Genomic DNA, 11,210 nt, shown 5'->3' on the forward strand with positions numbered 1-11,210 from the left:
CCACCTCAGCCTCCCAAGTAGCTGGGATTACAAGTGCACCCCACCACATCCAGCTAATTTTTGTACTTTTAGGAGAAACAGGGTTTCACCATGTTGCCCAGGCTGGTCTTGAACTCCTGGGCTCAAGCGATCTGCCCTCCTCAGCCTCCCAAAGTGGTGGGATTACAGGTGTGAGCCACCGCACTGGGCCATAACTACGGTTTAAGAGCAGGAAAGACACAGACAGACAAACTTCAACCCCACCCTTGCCTTCGCATGTCTTGCTTCTCTGCCTGGAAAGCCCCCTGTACCCCATTCCCAGTGGGCAAATTCTTTGTTTTTGTTTTGAGATGGCGTCTTGCTCTGTCACCAGGCTGGAATGCAGTGGTGCGATCTTGGCTCACTGCAACCTCCGCCTCCCGGTTCCAAGCGATTCTCCTGCCTCAGCCTTCCAAGTAGCTGGGACTACAGGCATTCGCCACCATGCCCAGCTAATTTTTGTATTTTTAGTAGGGACGAGGTTTCCGCATGTTGGCCAGGATGGTCTCGATCTCTTGACCTCGTGATCTGCCCGCCTCGGCCTCCGAAAGTGCTGGGATTACAGGCGTGAGCCGCCGCGCAGCTAAGAGTCCCTTGGGTAGAGGGATCCAACCTCCTGCTTGCCCAGGGCAGCTCTGCCTGGTATCTCTTATCTCAATGGTGATTCATGCTAGGTCCCCTCACTCTCACGTGCGTCCACCCTTGGACCATAACTAGGGTCACCTTTGGGGCATCTCTCTCCCTGTGTAGCCGTTCTCTGTGTGTCTCTCCTGTGCCCCCACCAGTCTGGGCCGCTGGAGCCTGTCTTTCTTCTCCGTCTGTCCCCAGACCTGCGCAGAGGCTCACACACGCGGTGACTGTGTCTGGAGTGAGTGGATGAGTGAAGCCAGACAGGATGTACAGTGTTCTTTTCTTCTCGTTCCTTCCAGGGGTCTATAAAGGGCACTGCTTCCGGATCAATCACTTCCCAGAGGACAATGACTACGACCACGACAGCTCAGAGTACCTCCTCCGTGAGTGTCAGGAGGCCTGGACTCTCTTTCTGTGGGGAGGGGGAAGTCTGGGGGGGGAGGTGGCCGGAGGAAAGAGAGACACTGGGCGTGGAGAGGGCGATTGTTTCGGGATGCTCCGCTCACTCTCTTACTTGTTCAGACATCGTGAGTTCGGAGGATGGAGTTTTGCTCATCACTGCCATGACATACTGGGTATCTCAATGGGGTTATTTGGCTGAGAGGTCTATGCCCTGGGGAGACAGGCCTGAGCAGAAAGCCTGCTGGGCGTGGCTGGCTTCGGAGCTACTGATTGGCTGGAGCTGAGGCTGGAGCAAGGGAGGTTAAAGATACAGGCTCTGCCCAGGCTGGGTCTCCCTGAGGGGTGTGGCACCCCAAGCACACTGGGGCCTACCCACCCTCTCCTGCATACTCTCATCCATTCTAGTCTTGAAAAAGCAGATACAGTCATACACCAAGACAGCCTCGTGGGGTGCTGGGAGATCCAGGGCAGAAGGCGAGGAAGGTGCCAGGGAGCAGCCTCTGATATATGGTCCTGAAGTCTTTTAAGCACCGCGTCTGCCCATGGGAGCCCCCACCTGCTCCTGGGTCCAGTGGCTGCGTGGGGCCCCCAGACTGAAGCCTGGAAGTCACAGCGCAAGCTCAATCCCAAATAACAAACCCAGCCACCATACTAAGTCCAGATCTCATCCCTGGGCCTGTGAATACCTCCCTGGGAGCTGCCAGGGAGGAGCCTGCAAATAGAAAAATAGCACCATTTCGGAGTCATTTTCCCCTTTCACGTTAGGCAAGACATGAAGAGCAGCTCACAGCAGCACCCCTGGGGCTCGAACCCAGCCTCATTGATGGAGAATCGATACCAGCGCCCTCTGAGAGAGCACAGTTCACTCTGCACCTGCTTATAGATCGTTTTTTCTAAGAGAAAGGATTTTGATTCTGAGTCATCTGGTGAAATAGAACAGCACACGGTTCCCATCGAGCCTGGGGCAGTGTCAGGCTGCTGCGACCAGGCCCAGAACGTGAAATAACTTGGCCACCGCTCTGCCTCCCATCCTTCCTCCCTCACCTTCTCCTCCTCCTGCCTATACTCTGGTTCTGCTTACCGGGAGCCCACACTGAACCAATCAAATGAGATTTCCACAGGGCCGCCAGAGATAGTTGTGCAGGTTGCACACTGCACAACTCAAGGGATGTCACATGCATCAATTATGGTATGAACATCCGTCCGGTTGTATAGTGCATGTCTGCACAACTGTCTACAGAGGCCCTTGGTGCTCAGCCTAGCTGGGATGACTCAATTGAAAATCAGCCCCAACTCAGAATCTGCCTTTCTCTGCCCAATCCAGGGCAATCAGGTGGTTCTTAAAGCTCTGGGGGCAGATGTGCCCATGGTCCAACCCTGGGACTATAAGGAAAATGGCATTAGAGAAACAAACCATTCCCTCTCCATTTCCCACTGGAGCTCCCCTGAGGTTATGGGCATTGGTGCTAGTTTTTCTTTACTCGCCTGTCTCTGTCCTATTCATGGTCCCGGAGTGCTGAGGTCTTTTTCTGGATTGGCCTCAAGATGCAGTAGCCCAGAGGTCACCCCACGTGGCTTCTCGATCTCCCAGCAGGAAGCAGATGTCACACTCAAACAGGATGAATAAAGGATGTCTATGGAAGGACCATTTACAAAAGTGTGGGTGAGGTTAAGGGAAACCCACAAGGGCTGGAGAGCACCCCGGGACCAGCAATAGCCGGGAGCCTGGATAGGTGAGGGGGCAGGTGTGGGAGCCTGGAGGAAGAAGCGGTAGGGACAGGGCCACCTGGCAGGAGCTGCAGCCATCGGGAAGCAATGTTGCCCCTTCACCAACAGCTGGGCCGAACTCCCTCGCAGACACCCCTTTCCAAAAGCCAGAGGTGGGAGCCCGAGGATTCAGTCTACACAGTCAGCTTCCAGGGGCCCAGGGCAGGATGGAGTGAGGATCTGGAAGAGCAAAAAAAAAACAAAAATAAGTGAGCCGTTCCAGGTCCTCTGGGGAGGGTGCAAGGCGGGGAGGGCTACAGAGTGATTTTCCCAGATATGATGATGGTGACAGCACAACCGCAATTAGAGCTCATTGGGGAAGGCCATGTTCTCCTTAAGCGTACGCTGTGGGGAAAGCAGCCAGGTTCATTAACAAGCTCAGAGATGCACACAGAAGAGACAGCTTGACGGCTTTCGGGCCTGTGGTCTCTGCTGCTGGCAGAAGTCAGGGCGGGGTGGGAGGGAACTGACTTCCCAACAGGGAGGTGTTTTTCCACTCGGTGGCTGCAGAAACCGGGATATCTGGCCCTAAAACCAAGCTCTGCATGTGTCTTTGATCGTCCTTTTATCTCCAGAGTACAGGTGCCTGTGAGCTTGGAGCCAGAGGGGCTGAGCAACTTTCAGAGACAGGCCAAGGTCATGGTCGCCACAGACATCTGGCATGAGTTTCCAGGGCCACCCTGATTTCTAATATTTTGTCTTCTGGTCTCTGTCCAGACTATGGCTCCCCAAAATATGTAGAAGCACAGGAGGGAGGTCTCTGGCGGTTGATATTTGCAACAAGTGAGGATTCATGAGGGTTCATTTATTCATTCATTTAACAAGTTATTGCAGCCAGACACAGTGGTTCACTCCTGTAACCCAGCACTTTGGGAGGCCAAGGTGGGAAGATCGCTTGGGGTCAGGAGTTCCAGCTTGGTCAACGTAGTGAGATCTCATCTCTACAAAAAATAAAAATAAATTAGCCAGACGTGATGGCATATGCCTCTAGTCCCAGTTACTCAGGAGGCTTGGGTGGGAGGATCACTTGAGCCGAGGAAGTTGAGGCTGCAGTGAGCCACGATCGTGCCACTGCACTCCAGCCTGCATGACAGAGCAAGACCCCATCTTTAAAAAAAAAAAAAGAAGTTACTGTGGACCTACTATGTGCCAGGCACTGTATTAGACATGTGGAGTACAGCAGCAAAGAAAACAGGGCTCTGTCCTCCAGGTGGAGAATGGGTGTTTTGGAGAAGGCAACAGATCCACGGTGGGGCTGCCTGCAGGATGCCTGTTTCAGGCCGGCTCATCTGCGTGGGCGTGGAGCACCAACCCTGGCAGATCCAAGGCTGCGCTGCTCCCACCCAGTCTTTGACAATTCAAGAAGGAACTCGGCCCCCAGCCATGCATTCTGAAACCTTCCACAGAAGCTGGGCTTGTATTGTTTGTTGCAGAGCGCCCTGAAGGCCTCTGAGCTCTTATGATGTCCCTGCTGATTTGCAGATGCACAGCCCAAGATTTGAGGGGGTCACCACCCCACCTCCTGCCTACCTTCTCTTCCGCAGGCCCTGCTGGTCCCAGGGGTTCCTGCCCACCTTGCCCTGGGCCTGGTGCCCCTCTCCAAGTCTGCATTTTCAGCAGCTAGGTGGATAACTTCTGTGCCAGGCCACAGGGGGCTGGTGTCAGGGCTGCTGGGAGTCCACAGTGTGCCTGGGGGTGAGTTAGAAGGAAGTGTCTGGTCTTCTGGCAGATGCAGATCCTCTGCCAGGGCTTGATATGGCCAGCAGGGCATGGGCTGGACTTCAGCCTCACTCATCCCTCCACCCCTTAGCCACCTGCGCTGTGTCCGACCTGCACCACTGTCTGTGGCAATCCCAGCTGGCATCTGCACATCCACAGCTCAGGCATGAGTCCCTGTGGCAAGGCATAGGTGCTTGTGTGACTTACCTGGGCAGAATGGATGGCTCTGAGCCAAGCCTGGGCATCCAGTGATCTTAGAGCAACTGGGCTTTTTTTTTTTTTTTTTTTTTTTTTTTTTAAGACGGAGTCTCACTCTGTCATCCAGGCTGGAGTGCAGTGGTGCAATCTTGGCTCACTACAACCTCTGCCTCCCAGGTTCAGGCAATTCTTGTGCCTCAGCCTCCTGAATAGCTGGGATTACAGGCACCTGCCATTATACCCGGCTAATTTTTCTATTTTTAGTAGAGACTGGGTTTCACGATGTTGGCCAGGCTGGTCTCAAACTCCTGACCTCAAGTGATCCACTCACCTCGGCCTCCCAAAGTGCTGGATGGACTTCCTTCTCTCGGATTCCTCTGACCTGTCTGCAGAACGAGGGCATTGAGGGGATGACTGACCCCAACTTTTCTGGCCAGCACAGATCAGAGGCACATTTCAGAACCACACAGGAAACTTCATCCCAGAGCCCGCTGCTGCCAGAAGGCAGAGAGGAATTGGAGAGGAGGAGGCACCGGAGAGAAGAACTGCATTTAACGCCCCCAGACAATCCCCTCTCTGTGAAGCAGGGACACACACTGATGCGTTCACAAAAAAGGAGACAAACCCTGCCTTCAGAGGAGAGGCTGACAGCCCTGAAACCCGCTCAGCTGGCTGGGGAGGGCAGCGCCTGCCAGTGCGGCCAGACTCACTGTCCCCTGCGGGGGCCACCAAGGGTCCACGCAGCCGAGCTTTCTACGGGGCTGCGAGACAGCAGGTGCTTGGGAAAGGCCGAACTCTTTGCTTCCCTTTCCTGAGTCTCCCTTCCCTCCCTCTGGTCTTCCTCCTACCCCATACGCTAAGGGAGGGGCACCCTAAGCCCCTACTGGGTGCTTGACGTTTTCTCATGGTAACCCTCCGATGAGGCATGTTCATTTCCCAAGGCCACCATAACAAATGATCAAAACCGTGTGACTTGCAACCGAAATTCACTGTCACAGTGTGGAAGCCAGAAGCCCAAAGTCAAGGTATTGGGGGACCCTGCTTTCTCTGAAGGCTCTAGGAGAGGGCCACTCTTCCAGCTTTGGGGGTGGTTGGTACTCCTTGGCTCATGGAAGCACCTTTGGGTCTCTGCCTCCGTCTTCACAGCCCCTTCTGCCCTGTGTCTTCTCCTCTTCTAAGGTTCTGTAAGGATGCTTGTCTTTGGATCTAGGGCCCACTGGATTCATCCCGGATGATCTCAGCTTGAGATTCTTAACTGAGTCCACATCTGCAAGACCTCTTTTTTTTTTTTTTTTGACAGAATCTCGCTCTTGTCACCCAGGCTGGAGTGCAATGGTGCGATCTCAGCTCACTGCAATCTCCACCTCCTGGGTTCGAGTGATTCTCCTGCCTCAGCCTCCCAAGTAGCTGGGATTACAGGCGCCCACCACCATGCCCGGCTAATTTCTTTGTATTGTTAGTAGAGACGGGGTTTCACCATGTTGCCCAGGCTGGTCTCTAACTCCTGACCTCAGGTGATCCGCCTGCTTTGGCCTCCCAAAGTGCTGGGATTACAGGCATGAGCCACTGCGCCCTGCCAAGACCATTTTTCTAAATAAGATCAATTTACAGGTCCTAAGGGTTAGGACACAGGTATATTCCAGGGAGGCTGCAATCCAACTCCCTGCAGGTAGATGTTACTCTTCCCAAGTTATAAAAGGGGACTGAGGTGGCCACCAAAGTCAGCTGTCCCCGCTCAGCTAGTCAGTGGCAGGGCTACAAAGGTGGTTCTGTGGACACTGTGGGTCACAAGCATCCCTCTCGGCCCAGTCACACCTCCCCTGTGACTTCAGGCCAGTCGTGAGGTCCCACATCCTTGTCTGTCACCTGGGGGATGATGATGATGGTGATGATGATGATGTTGAAGGTATAGAATGGTCAGGCCCAGCGCGATGCACCTTACCTGTACAAAGCCAAGTGTAGGACACCGGCGCTGTGAGGAACCTCATTCCACAGACGGGAAGCTGAGTTTTGTAGAGTGAAAGTGACTTGGCCAAGCCTGCACAGCCGGCATGTCACAGACCCAATGCCAATGCCTGTGCTCTCAGCCACTGACCAGGGCCACCCTTTGTGGACACTGCTTCCCAGCCTTCCAGGGGCTTCATGGAGACTGCGTTGATGCAAGGGCTGAGGGGGTTGTGCAGTGTCGCAGAAATGTGATGCAGTTTGTTGCTTTCATGGCTGTTACTATGGTCTCCCTGGTGCCCACTCCCAGGGAGAGACTAAGCGAGATGTGACTCCAGGGTGAAGGGCAGGCCTGGAGCCCCCACTTGCATCTGATCCAACAGCCCTGAGCTTACCTAGGCCCTGGCCCACCTCGAGTCTCCAGGTCCTGATGGGAATCTCAAATCCTGGGGAAGGGCCTGGAGCTGCAAGGTTCCTGGGAGACATACACAGCCATGCCCGGAAGGGCAGCTGATCTCACTGCCTTCTGCTTTGTGCCCCCCACCTCCCTGGCCAGGCATCGTGCGAGCCTCCAGCGTCTTCCCCATCCTCAGCACCATCCTGCTTCTGCTGGGTGGCCTGTGCATCGGCGCCGGCAGGATCTACAGCCGCAAGAACAACATCGTCCTCAGCGCCGGCATCCTCTTCGTGGCTGCAGGTGAGCCACCTGCCCGCGCTGGTGCTGGGCTGGGAGCTGGGGACACAGGACTGCCTGTTTCACACTGCAGGGAGTGTGCATCCTGCGGGGGGGAATGCAGACATAACATCGCTGCATGCAACTGACTTGTAACGTTCCAGTGTTTAGGACGGGGTGGATGGAGAATGGGGAGCACCTGCCGAACAGGGCTTCCTTGTGGGGTGACAGAAATGTTTTGGGTGCTTGCACAACATTCTGAATGCGCCAAATGCCACTGGATTGTGCCCTTCCAAAGGGTTACTTTTATCTTGCATGAATTTCACTTCAACCAAAAAATAAATCCAGGTGTGCAAAGTGGTGCGTGGGGTTCAGCTGGCAGTTTTACAAGCCTGTAACTGGAGCCTGCCTGGGTTAGGCGGTCAGGGAGGTGCCCAGGGGAATCATGCCAAAACTCGAAGGAGTTGGCCAGGTAAAGACAGGGTGAGGGCCCAGAATGGGCATGAGTGGCCGTCTTGCAGAGGAAGCAGAAGTCCAAGAGTGAGCAGGCGGCCCCCGCCCATCCCGACTGCCCCAACCTTCCTGGCTACAAGAAGGCAGCAGCACCTCAGAGCCATGCCCGATGTCCCCGGAAAGTGCCACTGGGGAAAAGCCACAGAGCTGTGGGTGACAGTGACATGCCACCTTGGCTGAGGATGGGCAGGTCTGTGATGCCGCACACGCGGGCCTCTCAGAGCATCCTCGTCCTGTCCTGCATTCCCTCGCCCTTTCTCCTGGAGTGGGTAGATGACTTCTGTTCACATCCTGGGACCCGGGGCCACTGCAGTAGAGGGGCTGGCTCCAGCTCTGCAGCCGCCGCTGGGGAGCCGAGGTGCCAGGCCCCAGTTCTACACCACTCCAGCATCTGTTTCCTTCCAGTGCAATAAATAGACGTGTGTGTGGGGAGTGTGGGGTGTGTATGTGTTTGAGAACTGTGATTGTGTGTGTGGTATATGTGTGTGTTTGAGGACTGTGGTGTGTTTGTGTGAAGAGTGTAGGATGTGTGTATATCTGAGGACTGTGGTGTGTGTTTGAGGGAGGGAAGGAAAGCCAGGGAGTGAGAACAGGATAAAGGAGACTGTGTGGAGGGGGATGGAGGACTGGTGGAGGAAATGGTGTGGTGATCTGGAGGAATCAGGGGTTCAGGTGGAGGGGAGGAAACAGGACCGAGGAAGGATGGATCAGGAATGGGGAATGGAATGGATGGAATGGGGACGGAATGTGAGGACTATGGTGTGTGTGTGTGAGGACTATGGTGTGTGGGTCTGCGGAGGGTGATGTGTGTGTCTGAGGAGGGTGTGTTTGTGTATGTGAGCGGGATGTGTGTGTATTTGAGGAATGTGGTGTGTGTGTGTCTGAGGAGGGTGATGTGTGTGTATATTTGAGGACTATGGTGTGTGTGTGTGAGGACTATGGTGTGTGTGTGTGAGGACTATGGTGTGTGTGTCTGCGGAGGGTGATGTGTGTGTCTGAGGAGGGTGATGTGTCTGTGTATTTGAGGACTATGGTGTGTGTGTGTGAGGACTATGGTGTGTGTGTCTCAGGAGGGTGATGTGTGTATTTGAGGACTATGGTGTGTGTGTGAGGACTATGGTGTGTGTGTCTGCGGAGGGTGATGTGTGTGTCTGAGGAGGTGTGTGTGTGTATAATTTTAGGGACTATGGTGTGTGTGTGTGAGGACTATGGTGTGTGTGTGTGTGTGAGGACTATGGTGTGTGGGTCTGTGTAGGGTGATGTGTGTGTGTCTGAGAGTGATGTGTGTATGTATTTGAGGACTATGGTGTGTGTGTGTGAGGACTATGGTGTGTGTGTGTCTGAGGAAGGTGATGTGTGTATTTGAGGACTATGGTGTGTGTGTGAGGACTATGGTGTGTGGGTCTGCGGAGGGTGATGTGTGTGTCTGAGGAGGGTGATGTGTCTGTGTATTTGAGGACTATGGTGTGTGTGTGTGAGGACTATGGTGTGTGTGTCTGAGGAGGGTGATGTGTGTCTGTGTATTTGAGGACTATGGTGTGTTTGTGTGTGTGAGGACTATGGTGTGTGTGTGTGAGGACTATGGTGTGTGCGCGCACGTGTGTGTCTGTTGGGAAGAGGAGCCTGTGTTGAGGGTCTCCTGGGAGAAGCATGAACCTCCCTCCTGGCCAGGCCCCCCGCCCTTCCCTTCTTCCACGCGGCTCCATTCTCTCTCCTCCTGCCCCAGGCCCACCACCCTCCTTGAAGCAGTCATTTTTCACAAGGTGTGAGCCGTTTAGGAGGTCCCGGCTGTGACCCCTGAACACTGCCCCGGAGCGTCCTCCCCAGGTCAGGAAGAGAAGACTCCAGTCACACCAGAAACCACAGTGGCCGTGCCAGCGCTCTGTGAGCCCGACCGCACCATCCCCGCTACTGCGGAAGAGGCACACAGGGAGTCCAGCAGCTCAGGTGGCTTCCCTGAAGTCACACGCACAGTGGCAAAGACACGCTGTGCCCAGGGCTGCCCCCCTCCAAGGCCCCTCGAGATGCCCCCTGCAGCTGCCTGTGCCCCTAGAAGGAGCCGTTTCAAAGGCAGGCCCAGATGCTTGGTGCCACCAGAGGGGCTTGGATCCTGGACCCAGAGCCTTAGCCAAAGAAAACTAGTCCAGGCAGAGAAGGTGGCTGCGGCTGGCTGCAAGGAAGCAATGGGGAGGCCCGCAGGGGGACACTGGCTTATTCACTGGCTCAGGGGGCGCTGATGGGGGCCGAGCGTGGTGGCAGGCACCCGGGCGTGTATGGGGCCTGGCTTCAGACCACCAGCCCTGGCAGGGAGGTCAGACAAGCTCTTAAAGAACTCGAGATGGAAAATGGTAGGTGCCACAGGGGAGGGACAGGTTCCAAGGCTGGGAAAGTCGGAAGAAGATACAAAACTTCTCCGGGAAACTGGATTCGTGGAGTTGTCATTTAAGAAACACTTTTCCAACTCGTGCTGAATACAGAGTGGGGAAGACAACACGAAGCTAGGGAAGCAGCAAGAGAGAGATCAGAGGGGAGAAAGGTGAACTGGTGGCGGCTCACACCTGTAATCCCAGCACTTTGGGAGGCCGAGGCAGGCAGATCACTGGAGGTCAGGAGTTTGAGACCAGCCTGGCCAGCATGGTGAAACCCAGTCTCTACTAAAAATACAAAAATTAGCTGGGCATGGGGGCACGCTACTTGGGAGGCTGAGGCACGAGAATCACCTGAACCTGGGAGGCAGAGGTTGCAGTGAGCCGAGATCACGCCACTGCACTCCAACCTGGGTGACAGAGCAAGACCCTGTCTCAAAAAAATAAATAAATAAAAAACGAACTAGTAGGGTAAAAAAAAAAAAAAAACATGTCAGAAAGGGTTCTTACAGAACACAACGGAAGAGACAAGGAGTCGAAACCCAGGACTAATGAGCTCAGGGCAGGATTGCTGGACCCCTTAGCCGAAGATATTCTAACCCTTCCACATGGGGTGGGTGCTGCAGAAAATGGACAGAGGACGTGGACAGTGCAGAGACAAACACAACACAGCACTTTATGATAAAATGCAGCGGATGGTAATTGAACTTACGGCAGGCGCCCTGTGTGCTGGATGCTGTTGTGAGCACTTTGTATATATCAGCTCATTTAATCCTCACACCAGCCCGGCGAGGTGTGGACCACAGTTACTCCCACTTTACACATGAGGAGACTGACACATAGGGAGTGGGAGTAATTTGTCAAAAGTCACACTGATATTTGGTAGAACTGGAACTCACACCCCACCAGTGTGGCTCTGTTCAGCCTCCCTTAGAATAAGAGAGAATGAAATAAACACAACAATGCCTCTTTTTCACTTC

General features: G+C 54.4%; 1 protein-coding gene across 1 annotated transcript in view; it reads left to right on the forward strand.

Moving 5' to 3' along the window:
* The window catches only part of CACNG4 (calcium voltage-gated channel auxiliary subunit gamma 4), a 69,804-nt gene that overhangs the window by 54,333 nt on the left and 4,261 nt on the right, over window positions 1-11,210 (forward strand). The window contains exons 3-4 of the mRNA XM_003913323.4: window positions 948-1,031; window positions 7,235-7,375. Coding sequence (XP_003913372.3) covers window positions 948-1,031; window positions 7,235-7,375 — 225 coding nt within the window. The remainder of the gene's footprint in view (window positions 1-947; window positions 1,032-7,234; window positions 7,376-11,210) is intronic.

Source organism: Papio anubis, chromosome 17 (assembly GCF_008728515.1).
Source record: "Papio anubis isolate 15944 chromosome 17, Panubis1.0, whole genome shotgun sequence".
NCBI classification, from domain to species: Eukaryota; Metazoa; Chordata; class Mammalia; order Primates; family Cercopithecidae; genus Papio; species Papio anubis.